The sequence below is a fragment of the Eptatretus burgeri genome, chromosome 11 (genome assembly GCF_056783735.1).
Source record: "Eptatretus burgeri isolate ZD-2024b chromosome 11, Ebu_testis_v1, whole genome shotgun sequence".
Lineage (NCBI taxonomy): Eukaryota > Metazoa > Chordata > Myxini > Myxiniformes > Myxinidae > Eptatretus > Eptatretus burgeri.
Window position 1 is genome coordinate 503,539 of NC_140971.1, and position 27,952 is coordinate 531,490.

General features: G+C 41.9%; 1 protein-coding gene and 2 pseudogenes across 7 annotated transcripts in view; 2 read left to right on the forward strand and 1 right to left on the reverse strand.

Annotated features, from left to right (window-relative positions):
• MTHFR (methylenetetrahydrofolate reductase) overlaps positions 1 to 27,952 on the reverse strand; it is a 199,940-nt gene that overhangs the window by 68,313 nt on the left and 103,675 nt on the right. For all 7 annotated transcript variants that reach the window (XM_085844834.1, XM_085844827.1, XM_085844828.1 and 4 more), the window contains 4 exons: positions 21,884 to 22,131; positions 17,778 to 17,912; positions 4,068 to 4,248; positions 3,709 to 3,891 (listed from right to left, as the gene is read on the reverse strand). In XM_085844834.1, the coding sequence (XP_085700960.1) occupies positions 3,709 to 3,891; positions 4,068 to 4,248; positions 17,778 to 17,912; positions 21,884 to 22,131 (747 nt within the window). The remainder of the gene's footprint in view (positions 1 to 3,708; positions 3,892 to 4,067; positions 4,249 to 17,777; positions 17,913 to 21,883; positions 22,132 to 27,952) is intronic.
• Positions 10,176 to 12,100, forward strand: LOC147016261 (uncharacterized; annotated as a pseudogene).
• Positions 18,304 to 19,792, forward strand: LOC147016262 (uncharacterized; annotated as a pseudogene).

The window sequence follows — 27,952 nt, forward strand, 5'->3', positions numbered from 1 at the left end:
AGAGAAAATGTTATGCTTTATGAACAACACACACACACACACACACACACACACACACACACACACACACACACACACACACACACACACACACACAGAAACACACACACAAACAAACACACACACAAACAAACACACACACAAACAAACACACACACAAACAAACACACACACAAACAAACACACACGAGGGCTTGACTGATATAGACATTTTTTTCAGGAATCAGCAGGTTGGAATCAATGTGATTACTGACTACAGTACGTACTGCAATCAACCCTAAAACCCTGAGTAGCCCTCACAGAAAAACAATGTTGCATTTATATTGACATTTCAGGGATATGTTCAAAAAAGTAATCTTTATAAAGAGCTGTGTGTGACGGGTGGAAATAAAATTTGGCTCGGTATTTAGAAAACACATTAATATGGAAAACGGTTCAGAAAGCATCAATCCAAACTCACCATGCATGAAAGATAACACATGCACAAAAAGGTTTATGCGATATCTCCTGAAAGAGACACAGACTGGACAAGATGGATACCCACTGTATCGGAGAAAAACAGAAGATGGTGGATTCACATCAATCATCAGAGTTTGTGGTGGTGAGGTTGAAGTTGACAACAAGTGGATTGTTCTACACTGTCCAATTCTCTTCAATGCACACATCAATGTTGAGTACTGCCACTCGATGAAATCCATTAAATATGTGTGCAAGTACATCAACAAAGGATCTAACATGGCTGGGTTTGTCCTGAAAATGGATGGGACTTTGCATGATGAGGTTTGGCAATATGAAATGGGAAGATACATGAGAAGCAGTGAAGCCATCTGCAGGATCCTAAACTTCCCAATCAATGAGTGACATCTCAGAGTTTGTGGTCGTGAGGTTGAAGTTGACAACAAGTGGATTGTTCTACACTGTCCGATTCTCTTCAATGCACACATCAATGTTGAGTACTGCCACTCGATGAAATCCATTTAATATGTGTACAAGTACATCAACAAAGGATCTAACATGGCTGTGTTTGGCCTGAAAATGGATGGGACTTTGCATGATGAGGTTTGGCAATATGAAATGGGAAGATACATGAGCAGCAGTTAAGCCATCTGGAGGATCCTAAACTTCCCAATCAATGAGTGACACCCCACTGTGTCGTGAGTGACATGTATGGGCGGTGTTTGTCCCTGGACATGTCCAGGTGGTGTTCGTTCCCGGTCGTGTCTGGGAGTGTTTGGCTCCGGACATGCCCGGGCGGTATTTGTTTCAGGACGTGTCTGGGTGATGTTTGTATCCGGACAGTGTTTCCCTCCAGACGTGTCTGGGCAATGTTCGTCCCCGGATGTGTCTTGGTGGTGTTCGTCCCCGGATGTGTCTGGGCGGTGTTCGTCCCCGGTCGTGTCTGGGCGGTGTTCGTCCCCGGACGTGTCTGGGTGGTGTTCGTTCCCGGACGTGTCTGGGCGGTGTTCGTCCGCGGACGTGTCTGGGCGGTGTTCGTCCCCGGACGTGTCTGGGCGGTGTTCGTCCCCGGACGTGTCTGGGCGGTGTTCGTCCCCGGACATGTCTGGGCGGTGTTCGTCCCCGGACGTGTCTGGGCGGTGTTCGTCCCCGGACGTGTCTGGGCGGTGTTCGTCCCCGGACGTGTCTGAGCGGTGTTCGTCCTCGGACGTGTCTGGGCGGTGTTCGTCCCCGGACGTGTCTGGGCGGTGTTCGTCCCCGGACGTGTCTGGGCGGTGTTTGTCCCCAGTTGCTCTATACAGGTTGCTGTAAGATCTCATTAATGTATTGCTCTGCTGTCAACTTGCCATGGATACGCATCACGTTTGTGTGAGAGGTTTCAGCAATACCATCCTAACACTTCCGTGTCAAAAATTTGCGGATTTCTTGCCACGGACTGGGTCATATCGTTCATTGCATCTTCTGTAGACCCGTCCTTGGCCACCATACCTTCAAAGGAGAAACCCGATTTTGTCACTGAACATAACACTTGCCCATTGCCTTCGTGTCTATCGGATGTGCTGAGTTGACCACTGCAAGTGTGCTGGGATGTGTCGCTGTGAAAGTTTTGGATGATGAACAGGATGATGAGAATGGATTCCTGCATCACACACATGCCTCAAGTGAATATTAACACTTATCCTGCTAGGTCCAACGAGTGTTTGCATTACTCTGGGACGTTTGAAACCAATTGTATAGATGGGCCGTACAAATGTATCAGACCTAAGTGGGAGTCATGATCCTCGGATTTCTACTTCTTGGCATATCTCTTGTTGATCCCTTGGTTTGATAACATCTTCTGAGGTCATAAACAGTTCCTCTCCCCAAGTTCAAAAAGCCTTGCAAAATGGCTCATGGAAGATTCTGCTTGAAGGTATCCAATGATTTTATTCCTCTCATTTTCTGACAGATGTGGCATTCTCAGACCAGAGTTTATTGTAAAAGGAAATAAACGAACACTAAAACCCAGCTAGTAGCCATGAACATGAAACCAACTCAAACCGGACAATTAGGTCGCAGGCGAGGACTTAAGCAGGCATGTGCTGGTTGTGGCTGCAGGATGATGCGTTACAATATGACATGTGACTTGGTGTGAGAGAATGGATGGCAAGAAAGAGGGTAGGAGATGAGAGAGGTGGCCAAGCATCGAGAAGGACATCTTAAGATCTACCCCAAAAGCTCAAGTGCTGCGCACATGTGCGGACATGGCCTTTTCCTCCTCTGGGACCCCTTTCATAGGTGGTGGGTCCCGTTATTGGCCACTCGCAGTCTGTGGGTGGCGTCATACTATGGGCCATCCTGCCCTGTGGAGTGACCTCTTTTACAATTTTTCCCTCCTCGGCCAGAACTCCCCAAATGACTTTACCACCATGGCTTGCAGTCCGCTGACCACGCAGTTCATGACGGCTTGTTTTAGAGTGCGTGAAGCACTTTCCGCATGCCTTTTGTGCCCAAGTCCTCACCTGGCCTCACCTGCACAGGAAGTTTTATACCATACAATCTTACTCTATTCTGGATTAGCGTAATAGCAAATCTTACTCTTTTTCTCTTACTCTATTCTATTCTTCCTGAAGGCGGGGATACACCATCCTGGATGTGGGGAATCTCTGAGTTGCTCCTGGGAGATTGATCGTGCCTCTGGCTGTTTGAGAGAACTGTCCAGGGCTATGCACCAACAACAACTTTATTCTGCTCTTTTGTCTAAAATCAGCCCTCCCTCCCCCAGTGTACATATTACGTAAAACTTGCCCAATTATGTACGTCTCCAGTGTACATATTACATATGACTTACCTCTGGCAGATATCTAATACAAGAGTAAATCTAACCTACTCAAACACATGTTAAATACTATTCTTACAATATTTGAATACTGGATCACCCTCTCCCTTCCACATCACGCTATCTTTCATACTTCCACTGACTCTCCTCTCCTGTCCACCCAAAATTACCCTGTTTTTGTCAAATTTTCCTGTCTGTTTATATGTTACTTGTCTCCTCAGCCAACAGCAACAAAAAATCATGCTTACATTTATTTATTCATATCCCATTAGCTGTGTTGATTTTTCCACTGGGGATTTGAGTCCATTTTAATGTGTATTTACAAGGACAAATCAACAAAGCTTATGGAATTTGAACATGGGATCCCAGCATAATGAGCCTTGTGCCCATGATGGGAACAACAAAACGAGAAAGTTAAAAGTGGGAAACAAGACCTTCTGGTAGACAAAACCTCCAGGAGGTCCCCAGCCAAAAGCAGGATGAGTGGATGGCTCTCCATTGACCCTCGGTTGGGAATTGATGGTAAGAACACCTCGTTGATTCAACTTTGCTAACCAGTCCCGAAGGTCCAGAGTTTCGGCAGAAAGCGGCTCATCATTCCAAGGTGTACAGGTCACCTTAAGTTTTGGTTGGTGGAGGGGGAGAAAGACTGATTTTACGAGCATAATGTGAAATACCATTGCATACAAATTTCAGTGTCAATACTTTGTGTGTGTGTTTGAAATATGTTCAGATGAACAACAAAAGTCGAAATTATTAGCTCCATATATTATTACCTGATAACACATCTCACCTTCTGTCCTTGGCGGTTAGGATTACCAGTGATGTATGATGTGAATACATCCCAAACATCCTGTTCACTAGTTAGCTCTGGACCCCATTCCATTAGAAGCTGCTCCTTTGATGCCCGACCCTTGAGGTAGAACAGGTAGTAGTCTTTGAGCTCTCCAAATGCTGGGGAAGCACAGTTACCCCTAAGAACAAAATTCAAGATATTTATGCAAAGTCGTTCACACTTTTTGCCACAATGTTTAAGATGAATAAAGGACTTTGTCCAGACATCATATATATGAATTAAAAGGAATTATATCTCAGCATTGATAGAAGATGTAGCCAATAACTCAGAGTTTATAAATTATAGATTATAATTTATAAATTTTAATAAATAAATAAAACTGGGCATCAAAAAAAACTTTTCCTCTGCTACTAAAGGAAATGCAGGTGTTCCTGGCTAAATCTGGGCCGCTGATTTCAAATCTGTAGTCGGAATTTAGCGAGCACGTCAGGTTTTCATGATATGTACAGGTATTAATGATAACCAGCATGCTATATACTATATTTTGTTATTGCAGATCGCCACATTGTACATCTAATATCAGTGCTGAGTAATTACTTTCATGTCATATTCAGATAACAATGATTGATCTCCGTGTATAATGTGAGGTATACAAACCAAGAACATAAACAAGTTACAGAAAAAGCAGTTAATAAAACATTAGAACATGGTAATCTAAGGGAGGGTGTAAACTTGATGAGGAAATCTGCCCCATTGTGAGCGATTCAGAAACAACACTTCACGTTTACACTCTTCCTTTCAATATGGTCAGCTTAGGCACTGCTCTGACGTGTTCAGAAGTGTGTGGGACACTTGCTCTTGCGCTTGTGTGTGGAATTTATCTCCTGTTGTAGGAACTAGCAGTAATCACCCATCATGTTTGGGATGAACGTCCTTGATACCTGGTTTCCATGACTGAAATGTCTTTTTTTTTGTATACCTTGTCAAGGCTCGTATACCGGGCGTAGTGGCGTGCGCCTGTAATCCGGATACTCAGAGGTTTGGGTTGGAGGATCGCTTGAGGACGGGAGCTCTGCACTGGGCCATGCTATGAGGGAGTGTAGAGCAGCCTGGAATCATGGCGAAACCCAATCTTTATCCCTGTGTCGTAAGAGGTGACCAAGGTTGCGTCAGGAAGGGCAACCGGCATAAAACCTATGCCAAATCAGTATGCGGATCATAACGGATGATCCGCTGTGGCGACCCCTAACGGGAGCAGCCGAAAGACGAACAACACCTTGTCGAGGCTCGTGTGAGAGCTAACACACAACGCACAGCAAGGGGGGCATGAGACAATAGGGGTGGGAGTGGGAAGGACAAAACAGTGGGGAACAGAGACATTCGGAGATCTATGGAAGGGAGAGGGATGTGATGGGGAACATGGGGAATAGAAGATGGACATTACAGGGACTTTCAGGAAGGAAAGCAGGGAATTTGAAGGAGGTGGGCTTGGGTGGATTATCGGGGGTAGAAAAGATCGAGGATTTGGATGGGGGGTGATAAGAGGTGGTGGTGAACAGCTGTTTTGAAGGCCTGGAGGGAAGAATGGAAATGAATAGAGTGAGGGAGTTTATTCCAAAGGCGGGAAAAAAATAGGAATGAAAGAGTGAAAGTGAGCATTGATTCGTGATTTTGGTAGTTTTACCAGAAGGGGGTTGTTGGCGGACCTTGAGCGCCCTGCGGAAATGTGGTGGGGAAAAATCACAGAGAGAGCAGGGGGCGAGGCTGGAGAGGAGACGGTAGAAGACAGAAAGACCACTGACCAGCCTGTGGTGAGAGAGTGAGAGGCCCAAAGACTCAGCCTCATTGCGAGAGATGTCAATGATCCGAAATGCCTTGGTTTCCACAGCGTGAAGCCGAGAAAGGTGGGAGGCACGAGCACCAGCCCAGAGGGGAGAGCAGTACTCTATCTGGCTGCGGACGAAAGATTTGTAAGTGGTCGGGAGCACAGGTGGGCCGAGGAAAGACTTTGCACGACGGAGGATTCCCAGTCGGCTACTGGCTTTGGAGGCGAGGTTTGAAATGTAGCTTTCCCAGGAAAGGTCTTGGCAGATAGTGAGACCCAGAAGCTTGAAAGAAAGGACTTCTTCCAGAGGATTGTTGATAAAGTGGATGGGGGGGGGGGGAGAGGGTTTGATACGGTCCTTTCAGAGAGACATAATGAGAGTGTGAGATTTGTCCGGATTGAAAGACATGTTCCACGTGTTGAACCAGTTTGTGATTTTATCCAGATCTGCAGTGAGCGAAGAAGCCGCTGCTTGCCAGTCTGAGGGATGACCGATGGTACGGCAGAGGGTGGAGTCATCAGCAAAGAGATATAGATGATTTTCCAGAGAGTCGGAGAGATCATTGATGAAAACCAGAAAAAGAACAGGGCCCAGAACAGGGTCTTGGTGGAACCTTTCGCCATGCTCATTGCTTACCTCACCCAGATTAGGTGGGAAGAAATAAAGATGAGAATGCAAGAAGTGCATTTTAAGAGACATCCTCCAGTCCATTCGCTGATAGGTCTTTAGCATGTTGTCCACCAATTCCGCATACTGTTCATCTCTATGGTTCCCAAGAAAGGTCTGCAGAAGCAACACAAATGCTTCCCATGCTGCAAACTCAAGAGAGTTGAATTTATTTTTGTACTCGGGATCACACATCAGTTCTTGGATCTGGGGCCCAACAAAAATACCTGCTTTGAGTTTAGCATCCGTTGTTGTTGATTTACAATACCTTTACAAAGTTGTTCAAAAGGGTTAGGGTTAGTTACCCTCGCCGAGGGATTCAGAGAGGGTACTGCATTTGGGTCCGTTTGTTTGTTTGTCTGTCTGTTTATTTGTCTGCACACAACTTTCGTGTTTTTCTAAGCAACCGCTTGTTGGATTGAGATGAAATTCTCACCATTGGTGCGACTACTCATGTAGAATGTTTTAATTATACATATGACGTCATAGGTCACGTGGTGTGGCAGCCATATTGGAAAAAGGAAAAACTTTGGATCTCTGTATCTCTGAAACCACACCAAGCAAAAAATTGACACTTGACACAGAGCAAATACTCCTCATGGGGAATGAGGGTGATTTTTATGGCATCATAGGTTCCCTCGTTATGACATCATAATTGCAGATGTAGAATGCCACATCCAATCAATATGAAAAATTTTGAGGGTCATCTTGGGGTAAAACGGTCCACAGAAGAAAAAAAAAATTAATGACATCATCAGTCACTTGATTCGGCAGCCATATTGTTTTTTGTTTTTTTTAAACCTTCAAAATTCTTCTTCTCTGAAGTGGCTGAACAGATCGAGGCAAAACTTTACATGTATGACTGCCTGTCCATGAGGAACAAAAGGTTCACACATATGATGTCATTGGTCACATGGTTTGGCAGCCATATTGGACCCTAAAACCTATAAAAATACACCACTCAAAAGAAATCCTGATGAGGGTTTGCAATCTCTGCCCTTTTTCTTGTTAAAAATTGTAATGCCACGTGCAATTTTTTACTTAAAAATTCATAGCTTGGTCAATTTTCATCCATTTTTAATAATTTAAAGTTCATTCTAAAGCTCTTTTTATGAGAAATAATATTCTAGAACAGTTGTATTGTAACCAAAAATTGTAACCAGTTGTAACAAAAAAACAACAGTTGTAATCAAAAATACAAAAAAATAATAATTTATGATAATTCAACGATCACCCACCAGGGCAAGCTATTGTAATTGGACCAAATGTATAACTCAAAATTCTGACGTGCTCAGAAAATTCTGAATTTAGATTCAGAATCAGCATACTCCATTTAGTCGAGAACATATATTTCCACCCCAACAGCAAAATCTTTGTTGTCCAGTGTATCTGTGTGCCAAGTTTGAACAACATCAGTAAATGCATGTCCGAAAAATGGTTGAGGATGTGTTCAACATGGGGTTTTTTAACAACTAAAATGGCTGCCAGTTGACTGACCATCTTTGATCGCATCGCAAAATGAAATGATGTTCATATGTATACCATTATGTCTTGTCTTTGTGCCAAGTACAAATACAATTGGTACATACATGTCCGAGATATGGTTGTAGATGCACACACACACACACAGACCTCAAAATCAAGATCAGATCCATAAGCCCCCGTTTCAGACTAAGTCCAACAGGGCTAATATCCAATTGCTTTAGAAACAGTCACTAGGACAAAGGAAAACGTGATCACTTGTACGCTACTGAGGTTAAAAGTTAAAACCTCCACCACCCATCATCACTTTGCTATCACAGCGCCCATAACCAAGCATGCAGCAGGCATGCACACACATCCACGGAAAGTCCCTTTACATAACCAAATCTACCCATATGTACCTCCACCTTATAGCAACTTCCGACTATACACCCCGTTCGGGACACGAACTGTACCGCTATCAACTGCAGGATGCTCGGCAAGTGGCTTAAATACTCAAGCAAGCACTCCAATGAAATTGTTGATAAGGAACGGCTGGCTTGGCAAGTGATAGCAAGCTGATCGGTAATGGCATATACGCACAAAAAAAACTAAACATCACCAATTTCTTAACATTTTCAGATTTCACTCCGAGTTAGGGAATTTTAGAAAATTTTCTAACCATCTGAAAAAATTGCTTACCAATAGCTTTCTTCACCAATGTGTTCATATAGGTGTCTACTAACACCTCTCAATTTATTCCAACCCAATTCCATGGGGAAAATTCTGGCGAGCCAATCAAAGTTGGGGTACCCAGAGGGCCTGGGCGAAAAAATAGAAAAATAAAAATTTCCCATTATTAGCTTGTGGGATGTCTAACTAGGGGTTTTGGGGGGTGCTGAATCGATTCCAACCATTAGTTTTCAGTAAAAACCACTCCCTGGCCTTAAAATATTGATATTTTTTATTTGTACGTATCTCAAAGGGTGTCTACGGTGGGGTTTTTTGGGTGTTGAAGTTATTCCAATCATTCAATTTGAGCTAAACCCACTCCAAAAAACATTGTACAAAACACTGCAACATTAGAGTGATGACACTTACTCTGAACATGCACAATAAGATTCTCTCTCTGCCTGTGGAAATGGAGCGGGAGCATTTCACCTTGGCAGAAGTTTCAACAAAAAAACGATTTTGAGGTACAGTATGAAAGCTACTTTTTGGGATGTTAAGTATTTTTATTCTGCTGTCTAAAGTTTAGATGACTGCGAATTTAAACTTACATCAGTTTTATCTCTAGGTTATTGCTTAAAAATGAACATCTGAACAACCAATGCTAATAAGTGTTGCTAGCGAGCATAAGAGATTTTGTCATGGCTGCAAGATCGAGTACATGGCCCAATGTAAGCACTTTGTCTGTGTTGATCTACTAAAATTTCGTTTTAAGATTATCTTGTAGTGGACTCACTCTATAAATGACACATAATTTCATGGAAGATTGACTCATTATTGTTGTTCCACAGATCTATTAGTGTGGTTGTTAACACACATCACTGTATGGACTCATTCTGTCTGTTGTGTGCCAAAATACATAACACACGTTTGTGTCGTCAAAGAGAGAAGTATTTTGCCAAATTCTCTTGTCTTTTAGGACAGTATGGAAGAGGACTGCATTTGGCCATGGCTTGAGGTGTTTCATCTGTGATGGTCCTGGAACTGAGATGCAGAAGCTGTCAAAAGTCACCAGAATAGACCACCCACAGATGTTATCATATTCTGAGCGCGTGGGAAATGCGGCGCTGATCAGGAGACTAAGTGAGGACTTTTTATATAATGAGGACTTATATTTTTCATATTATATAATTAATATCAATTTCAAACTTTGAATCTTTAACAGTGCAACGTGTGCACCGAGGATAGTTACTGTGTTCAAGGAGAGGATGGCGGAGAGGTTGAAGACCTTGGCTGAGGGAGGAAGGACACCTGCACTCTGGGTCTGGTATCATGGCAGAATCGACCTCATCAAGGTGTTCATTAGGTGTGAGCGTATCCTGGATCACACAGGTCACCTCAGCTGCATCATTGCAATGCTTAACACCTTTGCAGCAGCGGGCACCATCAGTACGCGAAGGGAGCAAAGCTGTACGTACAGCTGATGCAACAGCGACAGGAGAGTCCGGTGTTCCAGGAAACTCTAACCAAATTCACTGTGTACGGCAACCATGCAGTCAGGTTCTCAGACCATGAGTGGTCAGGCACATGGACCGACATCACAATAGAAACCACACTCATGTGTGAGGCCAAATCCTCAGGCGGTCTAAACAGAGGACGCTTCCGGAACGAATCTGTTCATAAGTCTTGGGTTGATACGCTAAACCACTTCTCATTCATTTACCAGGAAATGGAAGGAGGCAGGAATAAACGTGGGGTACCTGTCCACACAGACGTCAAAGGAGCCCAGATGAAGAAAGATGATGATGCTGTCAACGCCATCATTGGATGGTTGGAGGAGGTTAACCCCTTCGATGCAACATGGGACAGGAAGACCCTGGTATCCTTCTCCACGGGGTTCAGCAGCACTCCAGAGGAGCCAGTCAACGCTGATCAGGCAGAGGAGGTTGGCAGAGCCATACAGGCCAAGATGGGTGGACAAACTGTTCTGGATACAATGGAAACTAAGCACAAGGTCAAATCGTTAGTGAGCCTCAGAAGTGGACCCAAAGTCAATGGGAAGAAGCTGGTTATTGACTCACATCATCATCAGTGAGCGCAAAGTCAAGACCAAACAAGCCCTGCGATTTGAGTTGACGCCAACACCAATATCTCTATTTGACAAAAACCAGAAGTTACAAAAGCCAGACAAGGCTGCCCTAGCAAGGGTTCTGAAAGCATTTGTGAAACCCATTGAACAACCCCCTGCACAAGCCTTGTGATTGATGGTGGGTGGCTCCTGCACAGTCAGGTGGGAGGCTAACCACACCTGGAAGGACATTGCCGAGAGCTACCTCTGGTTTGTGAAGTCCATGGGGAGCCAGTGCCTCCAGATCACTGCGGTCTTTGACGGATACAGCAGCTCCACCAAGGACCATGATCACCTGAGACGAACAAAGAACGCATGCTGTGACATTCTGATTCAACCAGACATTAAAAGCATCGTTCCAAGAGAAAAGTTCTTCGACAACAAGAGCAACAAGGCCCAGCTCATTCTGCTACTTGCTGAGACATTCGGTAGAAATGAGATCAGTGTACAGCAATGCCCCGATGATGCAGACACCTCTATCGTCCGGGCAGCTCCAGATGAGGCAAGAGAGTCCCCTGTTGAGGTGAGGGCTGAGGACACCGACGTCATGGTTATGCTGATTCATCATGCTGCAGACCACCCAATTTTCCTCACAACAGCCAAAGAAACATCTTACGATGTTGGAAAGATCTGGGAGGCCCTCCCAGAGAGATACTGGAAGTATCTGATCTTCTTGCACAACTTCTCCGGCTGCGATACAGTGTCTGCAATTTCTGGGTTTAGCAAATCAACTTTGCTAACCAAGCTCTGAAAAACTGGCAAAGCGGAGAGGGTCATGGACGTGTTTCTGGACATCCAAGCCGAGAAAGATGACATCATCAAAGCCGGCTGCGAACTATTCAAGCTCATGTTCCACGGGAAACCACCTAAAGACTTGGGGGACTTGAAATTTGACATCTTCAGCAAGCAGGCCACTGCTGGGAGCATCAAACCTGAGAAACTGCCCCCTGACAACAAGAGCTGCAGCACAGCACTCTCTCCAGGCTTATCTCCAGACTAGAGATTGGCTGGTGCTACAAAGTCCATCATTGGATGTCCTGGACTGGGGATGGAAACTCGGTGAGCAAGGTTATGTGCCGGTCCCTTCAACAGACCCCATCGCACCGGACTATCTTCTGAAGGTTGTCAGCTGCAACTGTGAGGGGGACTGCAGCACACTCAGGTGCTGCTGCAAAAAGCAAGGAGTCAGGTGTATTTCTGCTTGCGGCAACTGTCATGGTAACTCTTGCAAGGAGATGCCAGGGAGTTGGATGAGTCAGGTGAACTCGAGACCTGACTAACCAAGGTTTCAATTGAGATACATTTATGTTTGTAATATTTTAATAAAATAATTTTGTTATGGCAAGGGAGTGGTTTTTACTGAAAACTAATGGTTGGAATCGATTGAGCACCCCCAAATCCCCTAGTTAGACATCCCCAAGCAAATATTGGCAATTTTTTTTTTCAATTTTTTTGCCCAGGCCCTCTGGGTACCCCAACTTTGATTGACTCCCCCGAGTTTTCCCCGTGGAATTGGGTTGGAATAAATTGAGAGGTGTTAGTAGACACCGATATGAACACATTGGTAAGCAATTTTTTCACAGATGGTTTGAAAATTTTCTAAAATTCCCTAACTATCCAGATTTGGAGTTATTTAGTCCACATGATCCGATCCTCAAAACTGAAATTATATTTCGATTATACACTTTAATTAGTCTGTGAGAGTACTTTGTGGAAAATTGCATTGTATAATGCATGAAAATCATTCCAAGCCCCTAATTTGGAAACTATAGCACAAACAAAAGCGATGCATACAACGATTCGTAGGTATGTGGACGAGGCATTTGATGACATGAGTGAGGAAAGTGAAAAAAAAAACATTTTGAGTACTTTATCGTTGATAAACCGTTGCAGCCTGTTCCAAGTCAAAGCATGGTTGAGCAGGCCAAAAAACATGGTGCCTTCAGACCCCAGCATGGTAACCTAGGATACGGCTTAAGACCCCAGTGAGCAAGGTGGCCCAAGATGCACCTGATAAAGGATATATTTAAATAAGGCAGTTAAGTATCTTCAAAGGGGTGTTTTAATCAACCCAAACACCCAATTTTCACTCTTGCACTCCCTTGGAGTTCCCTTAGTATGCATGCAAAGTTTTAGGCTGCTAGATTTCATGGATTTGGATTTATGGAGAACATTCATTGACACACTCTGACATATTAGTATCGATAGATAGGAAGATAAAAATGCCTTAACTCCCTGCTCATCAACCTTGGTCTCTTTCTTCCTCAAGATTAACACCTCATTGGTTTTAGAGTACTTACTGTACAATGCACATTTGCTCTCTGAAGGTTGTCCATTTCTCTGAAGCTGATTGCTCTCCTGTTAGTTTATCCCAATCTAGAGCACCTAACTCTCTCCGAAATAACTGCAAAGCTTGCCTTCCTTCTGTGCAAACACAGTGACCTTCTGCTTTGATGCAACCCCGCTTTAATTGGACAACTAACCTTGGCCCGTGACATTTTTCATTATTATTCAATTTAATTTAGAATGAGATTAAAATAAACTAGACCTGCCACTTTATAAATGCTGGCAGTGATGACCGGGTACTCAGACATCCGGGTTTGATACAACATGAGACTTTGACGATAGTTGCCAAGTTTCGCTTCGATCAGATAAGTGGTTCCAGAGAAAAGATTATTTAATATTTTTCTTAAATCCAACATGGCTGCCAAACCATGTGACCTATAAATTATTTATTAACAAACTTATATCCCCTTCCCAAGGAGAATATATTTGTGAAGTTTCCCCCTTGATCTGACCAGCCATTCTGGAGGAGATGTTTGAAGGTTTTAGGGTAAATTCAATATGGCCGCCAAACCATGTGACCAATCAATAAGAAATTAACAATCTTGGAAGAGGATGTCATGGGGAATGCATGTGTAAAGTGCTGCCTCAATCTCTCCAGCCGTTCTGGAGAAGAAGGTTAAAAAAAAAAGAATTCAAAACAATATGGCTGCTGAACCAAGTCACCGATGACGTCATAATATTTTTTTTCTATGGTGAATTGTTGTGTCGACGACATTTAAGAAATTTCAGATTTTTCCGATGCAGCGTTCTACTTGTCGGATTTTCACCGGGATACCACTTCATCGATGACATCATGAAAAATCACCCGCATTCCCCATGGGGAGTTCATTAAAATGTATGAAGCGAAAAAAATTCAGATACAGAGGTCCAAAGTTTTTCGGTTTTTTTCAAGATGACGCTTGTACCACGTGACCTGTGACGTCATAATTATCAATTAAGTATGCTATCAAAAAAGATACATAGGAGTGTGAAAATTTTGTGTCGATCGAACTGACCGTTCCCGAGAAAATGATTTTTAAAGCGAAAAACCTGCAAATTGCCGGCGGAAAAAGAATAAATAAGAAATAAACAGAAGAAAAGCAATTGGTTAGTTACCCAGTCCATAAGACAGGGTACACTAATTAAACTCAAATCAAATGGAAGACCAAGTAGGTACAGTCCTACATTGGAATAATCAGAAGGAACCCGAACAAGTAAAAAGCAAAGCTGAAATCATCAGGAGCAACCTGGATGGGATTCGCATTTCAGCTGCTACTTCTCTACCCTCAAATTTAACCAGGCACAGCCCAGTGAGCCTTATTCAAAAAATAAAAATAAAAAAGAACCCAGATCAAAAAAATTAATAATTCTGGCTGCCAGACCATATGTCCGCATAGTGATGGGGAATACATGTTTTAAATTTCAACTTGATCGATCATAATTGTGACGTTTCATGTCGATTGATTAAGCCGTTCCAGAGAAAACATTTAATTTTTCTTCAATCCAATATGGCTGCCAAACCATGTGACCTATCAATTATTCCTTCACAAACTTGTACACCCAAGGCTTTGGGAACATTTGTGTGAAGTTTCCCTTCAATGTGTCCAGCCATTCTGGAGAAGAAGATTTTTATGTTTTAGCGGAAATCCACTATGGCTGCCAAACCATGTGACCTATGACATCATATGTGTGAACCTTTTGTTCCTCATGGATAGGTGGTCATAAGTGTAAAGTTTTGCATCAATCTGTTCAGTCACTTCAGAGAAGATTTTTGAAGTTTAAAAAAAACAAAAAAAAAACAAAGCGGCTGCCAAATGATGTCACCGATGACATCATCAAAAAAAGTTTCTGTGCACCATTTTATCCTTAGATGACCCTCAAAAATATTCATACTGAATAGATGTAGCATTCTACATATGCAATTATGATGTCATAACGAAGGCACCTATGACATCATAAAAAATCACACTTATTCCCCATGAGGAGCACTTGCCATGTGCCAAGCTTCAATTTTTTCCTTGGTGCAGTTTCAGAGATAGAGGTCCAAAGTTTTTCCATTTTTCCAACATAGCTGCCACACCACATGAACCATGATGTCATAATTATGATGATAACATTCTACATGAGTCGTCACAGTGATGGTGAAAATTTTGTCTCAATCCGACAAGCAGTTACGGAGAAAAACACAAAAGTTCTGTGCAGCCAAACAAACAGACATACAGACAAACAAACAAACAAACAAACAAGAAGACGTCGTGCAGAGCACGATACTTGCAAAATCCATAAAACATATTTGACCTCAACAATAATTGGTGGTTGAATTCAATGACCAAATATGAAAGTTCTCTTCAAATTTCAAGTCAATGGGATTAAAATTGACATTTTTGAGAAATTCTGCCTATGTTGACCTTTTGGTCCATGTTGACCTCAACAATAATTGGCTGGTTGAATTCTTTGACAGGAAATATAAATCCTCTTCAAATTTCAAGTCAATCAGATGAAAATTGAGGATTTTAGAAACACCACCTCAGATGTTGACCTTTGGCCGATGTTGACATTTTGACCTTTTGACCTCTAAAACAATAGGCTTCTTCCTTATGACAAACTATACCATGTGGTGAAGTTTCGTGAAAATCGGTTGAAAATTGTGACCTGTAGGCGACAAAGAGAGACAGACAGGCAGACAGACAGACAGACAGACAGACGGACAGAATAGCAAAATCGACTAACCAGTACACTTGAAAAATCTTAGATTTTGCAAGTAATGAAAAATCACTCATACAGTAACACTTGGCAAAACGAAACGGCACTCAGTAGGGAACACACCCCTGCCAGCCTGAGTAGTTTACATTTTGTATGCCACTGATAGGTCGGATCTGAATCCCGACCTTAACAAAAATCGAATCGGCCTGTTCTTATCACCCAACCAACTCATCCACATAGGTTTGTCATAACTCGTCCATAATCTTTTGAGATCTCACGTCATACATTGTTTTTTTCCCCATCTCTCAGTGGTGAAGAATCACCTGTAAAATTCTCGAATCCAGATCCAAATTCAAATCTTCACCAAAACCATATCAATTCGCTCTTGTTGCACTCCCAACCTGTCCACAAACTCTCTGCAGAACCCATTCATAACATTTTGAGATATTGTGCAAAACAGTATATCATTTTTGGCCCGATCTCTCAACTGTGAAGAATCACTTGAAAAATTCTCAGATCAAGATCAGGATTCAGATCTTCACCAAATCGAATCAATTAGTCCTTGTCACACACCAAACCTGTCCACCAAGTTTCATCCACAACTTCTTGAGATATCGTGCAATATTGTTTTTAGCCCCTTCTCTCAATGGTATGCCTGGTGGTGGCTTAATAGGTGGTGGCGGGCTTTGGATCCAAGGGTCCTGAGTTCAAATCCCGCTCAGCTGTTGAATTAATACCAGGTGTGGTTAACTCGGCCTGTCATCCTTCCAAGGTCGGCAAAATGAGTGCCAGCATAGAGGTATCCTGTGTCAGAGTGGTGACCCATCCAGGATTGTGTCCATTAGCCAAGGAGACTGCTTAAGCAGCACCAACGCTCTGCACAAAGTGTGGTCCCAATCTCCTCTCCTCCTCAATGGTGAAGAATCAGTTAAAAATTCAATAATTCTCGAATCCAAATCTGGATTCGGATCTTCACCAAAAATGAATCAATTCTTCCTCGTGACACTCCCAACATGTCCACCAAGTTTTGTGTGAATCCATCCATAACTTTTTCAGATATTGTGCTATATATCAGTTTTGGCCCGATTTCTCAATAGTCAAAAATCACTTGAAAAATTCTCGAAACCAGATTCAAATCTTCACCAACATCGAATCAATTAGTCCTTGCCACACACCCAACCTGTTCACCAAGTTTCATCCGGGATCCATCCATTATTTTTGAGATATTATGCTTTATATCGTTTTTGGCTCGATCTCTCAATGGCGAAGAATCACTTTCAAAATTCTCAGATCCGGATTTGGATCTTCACCAAAACTAAGCGTTGCCGTCCTTGGCCGGTCAACTACACACATAAAAATTTTTTCAGAACGATTGCTTGAAAACTGTTGCCAAAAATCGTGTGACAAACAGACAGACACGACAGAACAATATACTTGGCAACATGTTTTTTTTCGACAACAAGCAAACGGACCCAAACGGAATTCCCTCTTCTTTGGCAAAGGTACAAACGATTTTTTTTGGAGAGTCAGATTGTTTCTGCTTGGTGTTTGGTGATGTGATTACTGTACATGTGGAATCTGTTCTTGGTAAGCTTGTCCAATGTAATTTTAACATTTTGTTTATTCGTTCAAAGTTGGAATTTAACGAGTGATTAGAGGAAATGAAAGATAAAGACATCTGAATACAAAGGAGTGAAATGTATCATCAGTACCCGAAGGGATGTTGAAGGACCATTCCATGAAATATTTTTGAGAAATTAAGCTCTCAGCTGCGTTTTTGAAATTAAAACATCATTTCAGTTCGGGGAATGTAGTTGGCAATGCCTTCCCACGGCCTCTGAGCTCAAAGTGAAGCAGAATGCTGCAAAATCTTAAGATTACTTTAAACATCTTCATTCACACCGTATTCCCAAATGCACCCCTTCATACCAGCGGCCATTGGGAAACTCATCCCAAGCCTGAGTGCGATGAACATAACTCTTGGGTCTAGTAGCCCAAAAAATGGGTCGGACCTCCTCGGCATGCCTCCTGGCATCAGCACTTATTGCCCATGGCAACATTCGTCTATGGGAGGTATTTGAGATCAAATAAAAAGAGTGTGTAAAGATGTTTCAAAAGGGTGGACATATGGATAGCAATGACTATTCAAATTTTTTTTGTTAAACAAGTCACAGATTAAGCGGTGTTTAACAGCCGCAGGGCCTGGTGATATTCAGATCTTCACAGTGAATGTTGGTACTTTTTTACTCGTTACAGTGTTAGTCAAGTGGATTAGTGATATAATTGTTACAGACTGGATACAAGCACCAAATTTTCTGTGCATACCCTTTGGGTAATGGCTATCAAATTTTGAGTAGGAGCCCATCCAAAATATTAACCCTTTCATTGCTAAGTACACATTCAATATTTTGACATTGGTAGTACTCATTATTTCTATCTCTGATGCTACTTTTAATTTGTATTTTATTACAACTAGGATGTTATTCATGTTGTATAGGTCTAAATGAGTAATAAGAAGTCAATATTTAGAATAACTATGAGAAATAAATTATAGAACAGGGGTTCCACGTGGTTGTGAGAAATTGAAAGTGAAACTGTTTTCTAATTTTTTTTTTTTTTGCAGGCTATCAGAAAATGGAAGTAGACTGGAACCGCTGCATTATTTGCCAGAAGATTACCGAAGAACCTTTTAGGTGTCCATTACAAAGCCCTGGTACAAGCAGTGACACGGCAGTGAGACCTTATCAGATATTTCTCGACAATGTCAGGCAGTTCAGAGAGATTGGCATGCTACCAACATAACTTTTCTTTGGACAGGAAGAAACTGCTGATGGTTTCGCTACTCATTCTGCTTCTTGGCACAAATCCTGCAACTTAAATGAAATAATACAAAATTATCCAAAGCCAGAAAGAAGAGGAAGGCAAACCCAGAATCTGATGAAAACGTCTGAGAAAGCGGCAAGCAGTTGATGTTCAATTAGTCTGTATCTTCTGTGAGAAAGGTTGTGAAGCTGGTGACTTACGTCAGGTATTAACTTTTGAAGCAAACAACAATATCAAACGAATGGCGACGGAACTTAAAGACAGTGTACTTGTCTCAAGAATAACCGGTGGTGATCTCATAGCCATTGAAGCAAAATATCACCTCAACTGCCTCGTCAATTTGAGAAATAGATATCGGTCTCAACTGCGAAAACAGAATAGAGAGCCAGAGGATTTAAATGAGAAGGTCAACGAGAGTCGTGTATTTGTGGAAGTGACTAGTTACATAGAAAAAGCAGTTAACCATGGAACCCTTCTCTTCAAGCTATCTGAACTTCATACTATGTACCTAAAAAGATTGAAGGACTTCGGCATTGTTAAGACTGTGAATAAAACCAGACTAAAAGATCAGCTGCTGAAACATTTCACTGAAGCTCAAGAGCAACAAGATGGAAGAAACACCATACTTATCTTCCAAAATGGAATGGCGAATATGCTACGAGAAGCCCTGAAGAAGAGAGATTTCTCAGATGATGCTTTTGTGCTAGCAAAGGAAGCAAAAATAATCCGAGATGACATTTTCAACCAACAGCCATTCCACTTTGAAGGAAGTTTCCATCCCAAGTGTCAAGAAGACTCGATACCTTCGAGCCTGAAATCATTCATTTCCCCTGATGTCATCTCCTGCTGTGAAAGGTGTCTGGACATGTGAAGTTACCCGGGAACTGGAAAGATTTTCTGCGAGATGAGAACAACAAGGAGGAGCTCATTCGGTTCTTGACTGGTAAAGTCTCTCAAGTTGCTTGCCCTCCTGGTAAAGTCATGTACATCACCAGTGGATCCTCAGTTGTGTCCATCACAACAGAAGTTGCGATGGGAGATTGTAATCAAGAAGAAGCCGATACCAGGATGATGGATCATGTACTGCATGCACTGAATCATGGCTGTGTAGCAGTGACGGTTCGTACAGTGGACACATGTTGTAGTCATTCTTCTTGGCACACTGCACCATTTCCTAGCTGCTCAACCTTCAGCCAAAATACGGGTAGAGTTTGGAATGGGCAAGAACTAGAGAGAGTTCGATATAAACAACCTATCTGACAACTTGGTATGGATAAATCTCGTGCTTTGCCTGGTTTCCATGCTTTAACAGGCTGTGATACTACGTCTGCCCTGAAAGGAAAAGGGAAGTTGTCTGCATGGCAAGCTTGGTAAGCCTACAGTGATGTCACTGATGTCCTTATCCGGTTAGCTGAAAATCCCTTCCAGCTGATAGATGAAGAATCCGATGACTTTCGTAGTATAGAACAGTTTGTTTTTATTCTCTATGATCGAACAAGTGTGTCCAGTGGTATCAACGAAATAATAAAAGACCATTTCTGTAAGAGAAAAATTTCAATGGAAAGGCTACCACCAACTCAGAATGCACTGCTACAACACGTAAAACGTGCCATTTACCAAACTGGCATCTGGACAACAAGCACCCTCACAAACCAACCACTACCTTCTCCAAGTGACTTTGGATGGATTAAAGAATCACAAGCTTGGGCTCCTCGATGGCGAACAGTTCCTGAAGTGTCAATTGCCTGTCGGGAATTAATTCGATGTTCTTGTGAAACAGACTGTACTCGCTGTAAATGTGGACAGGCTAACCTTGACTGCTCTCCTTTGTGCAAATGCAATTGTCAGAAATCAACAAATTGATTTGCACATTTTTGGTATGTGAATTCTGTGACTATCTCACACTGATATTGTGTTAGTATATTTTGTGCCCAACTGCTTCTCTGCTCTCAGCTCTCAGGCTTATATATGTGGGGCTTGGTACAAGAAGGGCCTATGTACATTTTTTCCATTTTGGGGTTTATTCCCTAAAAGTACTTAGTTTGAGATATATATATATATATATATATATATATATATATATATATATATATATATATATATAATTTATGGCAGAATAAAAAACATTGGCCTCATGAATAGCTAACTGCTGCGCAATACACCTTAGTCATTCCAGCACCAGAAAATATAACTAAAACTAAGTACTTTTAGGGAATAAACCCAAAAATGGGAAAAAATGCACATAGGCCCTTCTTGTACCAAGCCCCAGATATATATATATATATATATATATATATATATATATATATATATATATATATATATATATATATATATATATATATATATATATATATATATATATATATATATATATATATATATATATATAGATCAGGTACATATTCTGACATATTGAAGGAAGAAACATTTCACAGCTTTTCACAAGAAATGGTTTGACTGTTAAACTTGGAGTAGATTTTGATAGACGGTAAATTGTGATGTATTACGCAATACCTGTGAATATTTCATCTGGGCTCCTAGCCTAATTTTGAATGGTTTGATATATCAAACATCCATACCAAGTTTGGTGCTTGTATCCGCTTTGTAACGATTGACTCAAAATATGCCGATAAGCCACCAGACTATTTCACAGTGGAAACCTTTCACTTTAATCAGAGCCCATCCTCCACATGAGGAACACAATTTCATGAGGAACGGCACTCGGTAGAGCACTTACCTCCGCCAGACTGAACACTTTCACTACGTTTTGTATCACAATGATCGGCCGGATCTGCTGATTTGAATCAAAGTCGAATTGGCTTGTTCTTGTCATCTAACCAACTCAACCACCAAGTTTTGTCATAATCCGTGCACACCTTTTTAGATATCGTGCGAATTATCACTTTTGGTCCCATTTCTTAATGGTGAAGAATAACTTGTAAAAGTTTTTTTTATTAAAGTCTCATATCCACAACCGGATTCGGATCTTCCTTCACCAAAATCGAATGAATTCCTCCTTGTGAGGGCAACAAGTGGGTTTTTTTTTTCTGTCCAAGCCATAGGATGCAACTGCAAGGATCAGTAATAGCATCAGTGGTTAAGGGCTGCTGGAAATGGATATATTTACTTCTTTGATTTCAGGAAAGATAAGGTGATGTAGAAATACCAAGGCATTGCTATTATGGTTGTTTGCCGCTCCCGGTTCTAACCTTGGCTCTTGCTGCCAGAGGCCAAGTCTCCGCAAAATAGTCTCTGTAGCAAACTCTCTGTTGAGTGTGTAAAAATGCAATGAAGATACTCCTGCAGTCAGTAGCTCCAGGCACAGTGAGACTGCCAGGTCTACCCCAAGGTTCCTGATGGCAGCATCGTCATCTTTTACTCTCTCCACAGCCAGATGTAACTCTTCTGGCACAGCCAAGCCTGACAAACGTGAGAGCTGTCGCAAAGAGTCATAACTCTGTGAAGGGAAAAGAGAGGAAGAATTTTTTAGGGTTTGTATTCATCAATCATCATCATCATCATCATCATCATCATCATCATCATCATCGTTGTCATTTTGCGGCCGTTTCCATGCTTGCATTCATGGGGGAAATATTGCTTTGTTGGTGGGAAAGTTTGTGGAGAAGGTGGTGGGGCAATGGGTTCAACAAAGATACCTAAAAATAGTGATTTTGTATTTTCCAGTTCCAGAAAAATCTGGAATCCTAGAATTACTCGCCATATCTCTGGGGAGCCAACCATGATGGCCAATGGTGCTGATGAACTGGAGGCTGGAGTAAGAGTACACACTGGCCTCTCACTCTGTTATTGACCACAGTTGCTTGCAACCGGCAATACAAAGATAAAAGTGACCCTGGCAGTTTAAAGTGAGCATAATAAGACCCACATTTGTACTACAGAAGTGTGTCAGAGCTGTACTACCAGAGACAGGTTTAACACATAAGGAATTCTGAGAAGGCATCAGCACAAGGTGACCCAACCCTAACTCCAACCCTCCAGGATTCTCATCCACACTGATCCTGATAATGCCCCAACAAGCATGAAACCAGAAGGTCAGTTGACTTGGGATACCAATTGGGTCATTTTGTATCAATTCCTTTTGGAAATTGTCTTTCATTGTTTTGCCTGCTTTGAGTCACACAGCTCCGTGTCTGTTCTGTAATCCCAATGAAGACCTTATCCTCCTACTTCAAAATCGCCAGAATGACTTTGATAAACAAGAGTGGGTGTTTTTGATAACCATCTATTTCCTCATTCAAAAAGAAAGTTACTGAAAAGCACGAAACCACTGCTTTTCAAGCAGATAAATATTCAGTGACTGATGACAGCAAAATGATTTGGAAGTTGTATGTGTGCACTTTGCACTCGGAACTCTGTAATCTGGTTTCAGCAAAGGCCATTTGTGGTTTAGTTTATTTCCACACTACTCCCCCCCCCAACCCCCAACCCTCCCTCCCACATAAATATCTGAAGATTGAATTGCACACAAACGAAAATCCTCTGAGCAGTATCTGTTACACCTAGACTTAAAGCTGACCATAACCTACCCCTCCCTCCTCTCCTCTATGTTGGGGAATTTTTTTTCGTAGCTATTTTTCTGAAAACGCCATGTATCCCCTTTCAAATGGCACTCGTTCAAATGTCATTTGGACCACTGGGACGTTTGTATGGTCCAGCCTCTTTAGAGAGGTACTCCATGGACCTGGTAATGTGGAAGCCAATGATGGGGAAGCAAAATCAAAATAAAGACCAATTACTGCACCGTAGTCCCAAAAAGAAAGCCAGTCATAACCACACACACACACACACACACACACACACACACACACACACACACACACACACACACACACACACGATATATATATATATATATATATATATATATATATATATATATATATATATATATATATATATATATATATATATATATACACACACAAACACGGATATATTATGTACTGGTAAGTACAAAAGTTATTATATTTAAAGTTCTCACCTTGACTTATAAACAATTTACTGATTTCCCAACTAGATGATTTCCCAACTAGGTTGAGGTGGTGAGATACACTCAGGCCCAGATGTTTAATGTTTAATGTTTAATGTTAAAGTGTTTGTGTTTAATGAGAATTGTTAACAACGCTTGTGCTTTCCGGTGTTGGAAGCTATTCTTCTGTTCTCTGAGTGACTGCTTCCAAGCCGAAGTGAACTCTTTCAGAATTGTCTCTGTTGCCATCAGTTGTTGTGCTGTTTTGTTTGTGTCAATTGTTCATATTGTGTGCCCCAATGGTTATTTCAGTCTCATGTGTCTGCTTTGGCTAGTTTGGGCCTACCTATTCAGCGAATTGGGCCTACCTTTCTGAATGTCTGCATATTCCATTTCCCACTCTCATTCTGTTTTTCTTTTCTTTTTCTTTTAATCACTCTTTTTGTACACCACTCCTTCCCAATTCCATATCCAGGAGATGCAGCATGATTTTATCACCAGGCACCGAAGGAAGAGAGTAGTACTCAGTTTTAACTCTGTTTTCTTGTTTGTTTGCCCAGGTGATATCTCAGCTATCCTTTGAGTGAGGAAACTGAAATTTGGGAACAAAAGTGAAGAAGTGCTTTGGCAAAAATACATGTATATATTTGAATTCATCGATTCATTACTTAATTATTATCGATATATTAATTACTCATTTATTTTATTTCTTATCCTGGCACCATCTCAGGCATATTTTGAGCTAGGAAGCTGATATTTGGACATGACAATGACCAAATGATTTGGTTATAAAGGGTATTTTGGATTAATCAATTAATCGACTAATTATTAATTTTTAGATTAGTTACTTAATTTTAAAAAAGTTACAGATTTGGATGAAACGGTGGTGGTTTTGGTATGCTATTTGGCAATTGACTGAGAAATTATTTTATGATTATTATATATTTTAATTATGCAATTAATCAATAAATTATTCCACACTGCTCCCTCCCAATTCCGACTCCATGTGCTGCAAGGCGGCATCGCACTGGAGGATTTGTTATTTATTTATTTGGCATGGGGGCGGTGTACTTTGAATGTACTGCTATTTGATATTTTGTGTTCCATTTCTGCTTGTTCACTAGTTTTCCCTTCTACTTCTGTGATTGAGAGTTTGCAGCTGCAACTACCTTGGCCACTGTATGTCTTCCTCGATTGCTCTCTTATTCCCCATGTCCTTTATTCCTCCAATGTCTCACTCTATTTTGTCCCCTCCCCAGCTTCATGATGTTTCCAAAAATACTGTTCAATAGTTGGTAAAGTTTGTTTAGTGCAGGTAAGGCAAAGAAAGATGCACTAATGTGAACAAATTCTGCTCAGACATGTTCATACAAAAGTATCAGACAAAATCAGGAAAAGTACTGACAAGTTTTCATGGAGCTGACCTGGATCTACAGTGACCAACAAAACTATTCACCCCCCTCCAACGTTTTCACATTTTGATGCCACCTGAGCTTACTTCATGATTCTTTCAAATCAAACTTAATGTAGAGTCTTCACAAACTACTCCAAAGTGATAAAGCTGGAAAATGCAGATAAAATGTGAATAAGTTAAACTTAGAGGAAATTAGATTTACATCTCACTCGCCGAAAACATGGACCAACTTCTGTCCTCTCATTCAAACTCTCTCTTCCTCATATGAGACGACTTCTATTGTCATCATGCCAGTTGGCTGGGTGTGGGTACCTCTCTCACCTGCCATGGCACTTTAGCAAAGGACTTCTGTGACTCATTGCAACTGACTCAATCTGTCAACTTCCCAACCCGGATCTCAACCAATGGTACTCGATCTCTTCTGGATTTGAGTTTGACCAATTTCCCAGAAAATGTCTGCTGTTGTTCTTCTGCTTCAATCGGTTCATCTGACCATACTGTATGCTTGTTAAAGTGGTCATCTCTGGCTGTTATTAGAGAACCACCTCAGTGCCGACACAAGTCTGGCACTACATTCCGGCCGACTGGCAGGGTCTTCAAGCAGCCATCAAACTTCTAAACTGGTCTCCCATTTCTACTTTCTCCGACATCAACTCATCCTGGGAATTCTTTCAAAGAAACGTTCTCTCTCTCATGCACAGATTTATCCCATCTCATCTTCAGTTGCCCTACCCTTCCTCCAACCCATGGTACACTGAAGCTTGTGGTGAGGTAGTTGTCCTGAAACAACTTGCCTTCTCCTCATGGAAGGCAAATCCTGCTGAAGACAATCTCAGTTCCTTCCACAAAGCCCAGAACAAGTGTGTGTCTACCCTCAGGAGAGCCAGGAAACAATATCTTTCTCAACTCAAGTCTGAACTCTCAAATCTGTCTCCCTCCTCCAAATCCTGGTGATGTCTAGTCAAGTCTGTTTTTGGTGTTGTTCCCCCTTTATTCCCTCCCTTACCTCAACTGTCTGCACTGCTGATACCGCACGTGAAAAGGCTGAATGCCTAAACTCTGTGATTGCTTCTAAATATTGCATTCTAAACCAATCGCTTCCTGTACCCACCTTACCCAATCGCACCCAGCTGTCCCTGGACTCTGTGTCCTTTTCTCCTGACAAGGTGGAGCGCTTGCTGTGAAACGTTGATTCAGATTCTGCAACTGGTCCAGATGGCATCAGCCCTCGTGTTCTAGAAACCAGTTCTGCTGTTCTTGTTCACCCCCTCTCTGTTCTATTCACCCTCTCATTTCCTCAAGGTCATATGCCATCTGCTTGGAAATCAGCAAATATTAGCGCTCTGCATAAAAAAGGAGCAAAAACTGATCCCTGCAACTATAGACCAATCAGTCTGCTCCCAATAATCAGCAACATCATGGAATCCATCATCGCTTCCAACATCAAATCCTTCTTCTTCTCCAACGACTTGATTTCCAACCATCAATTTGGATTTAGACCAGGTCAATCAACCCTGGACATGCTACTTCTGCTTTCCCAACAATGGATGGAGGTCCGAAGTGCCAAACATGACACCAGGGCCATCTTCCTCGAAATATTGCGATCTTTCGATATGGTGTGGCATTCTGCACAACTCACCAAACTCTCTTCTTTTGGTATTCAAGGCAATCTCCACTCATGGCTCGTGACTTTCCTCTCCTGTCGCAGTCAATGTGTGGAGGAGGAGGAGATTGGGACCATACTCTGAGAAGAGCGTTGTAGCTGCCTAAAGCCGCTGTCACACCTTGACGTTTTAGCCAGCGTATGGCCACGCATCAAAATGTATGTAAAACGCTGGCGTACGCTGAGCTATTGATGTTTTTTTCAGTTTTTGGCGTATTCATAACGAGTTGGACGTATGCATAACGGATGAGTAACGTACACAGAACGTGTCGATAACATATAGATAACTTACACCAACGAATCCTTAGCGTGTTGTTGGCGTTCACAACCTATGCCCAACAATAGTCGAACGTATGCATAGCGCAGCAGCGTATCGCCGACGATCACGTGGCGTGGCCTTTTAAAAGGCTGCCGCTCGACGATTCAAATCATCACCGCACGAGACATCGAAGTGTCAAGGCCCTGTCACACCTTGACGTTTTAGCCAGCGTATGCCGACGTATGAAAATTTTGCCGAATACGCTGGCTCACGTCGAATACATTATGGGTAAGTTTTGTGTACGTTAAGAGCACGCTGAAGCACGCTGGCATACGTCGTCGTACACCGAGCACGTCGACAAATTTTAAGCATGCTCAAAATTTTTAGATGTAAGCCAGCATATGACGCACACGTTCCGCATACGCTGGCCACAACTTGTAGGCACATTATGCGATCGTTGAGACACGTCGACACATGTTACTTGTAAGTTACTCATAAGTCGAAACACGTCAAGCTAATGTTTAGCATACCCGAAACTTATTTCTAACCTATGAGTAACGTGCTTTGAACCTATGAGTAACGTGCTTTGAACCTATGTGTAACGTATCTCCAACGCATATTGACGTATGTAGATGTATTTGACGTCTTCCGGACGACCACAGAACTTACTGAATGTGTTACTAACTTACAGCCACCGTATAATGGCGTATTGGCAGCGTTTAGGGGAATTGGTATATAAAAATGGGTTTCACACAGGAGGAACCCCTCAGTGTTCCAGACTCCATGGTTTTTTTTTTTTTTTTTTTCTTCGGCATGACGGTGATGTTGATACTTCGATTTCTAGAGTGGTTATGATTCTCGTTGAGCGGCAGCCTAGTAATTATATTATATTATAACCACACGAGAAATCGAAGTGTCAACATCACCGTCATGCCGAAGAAAAAAAAAAACG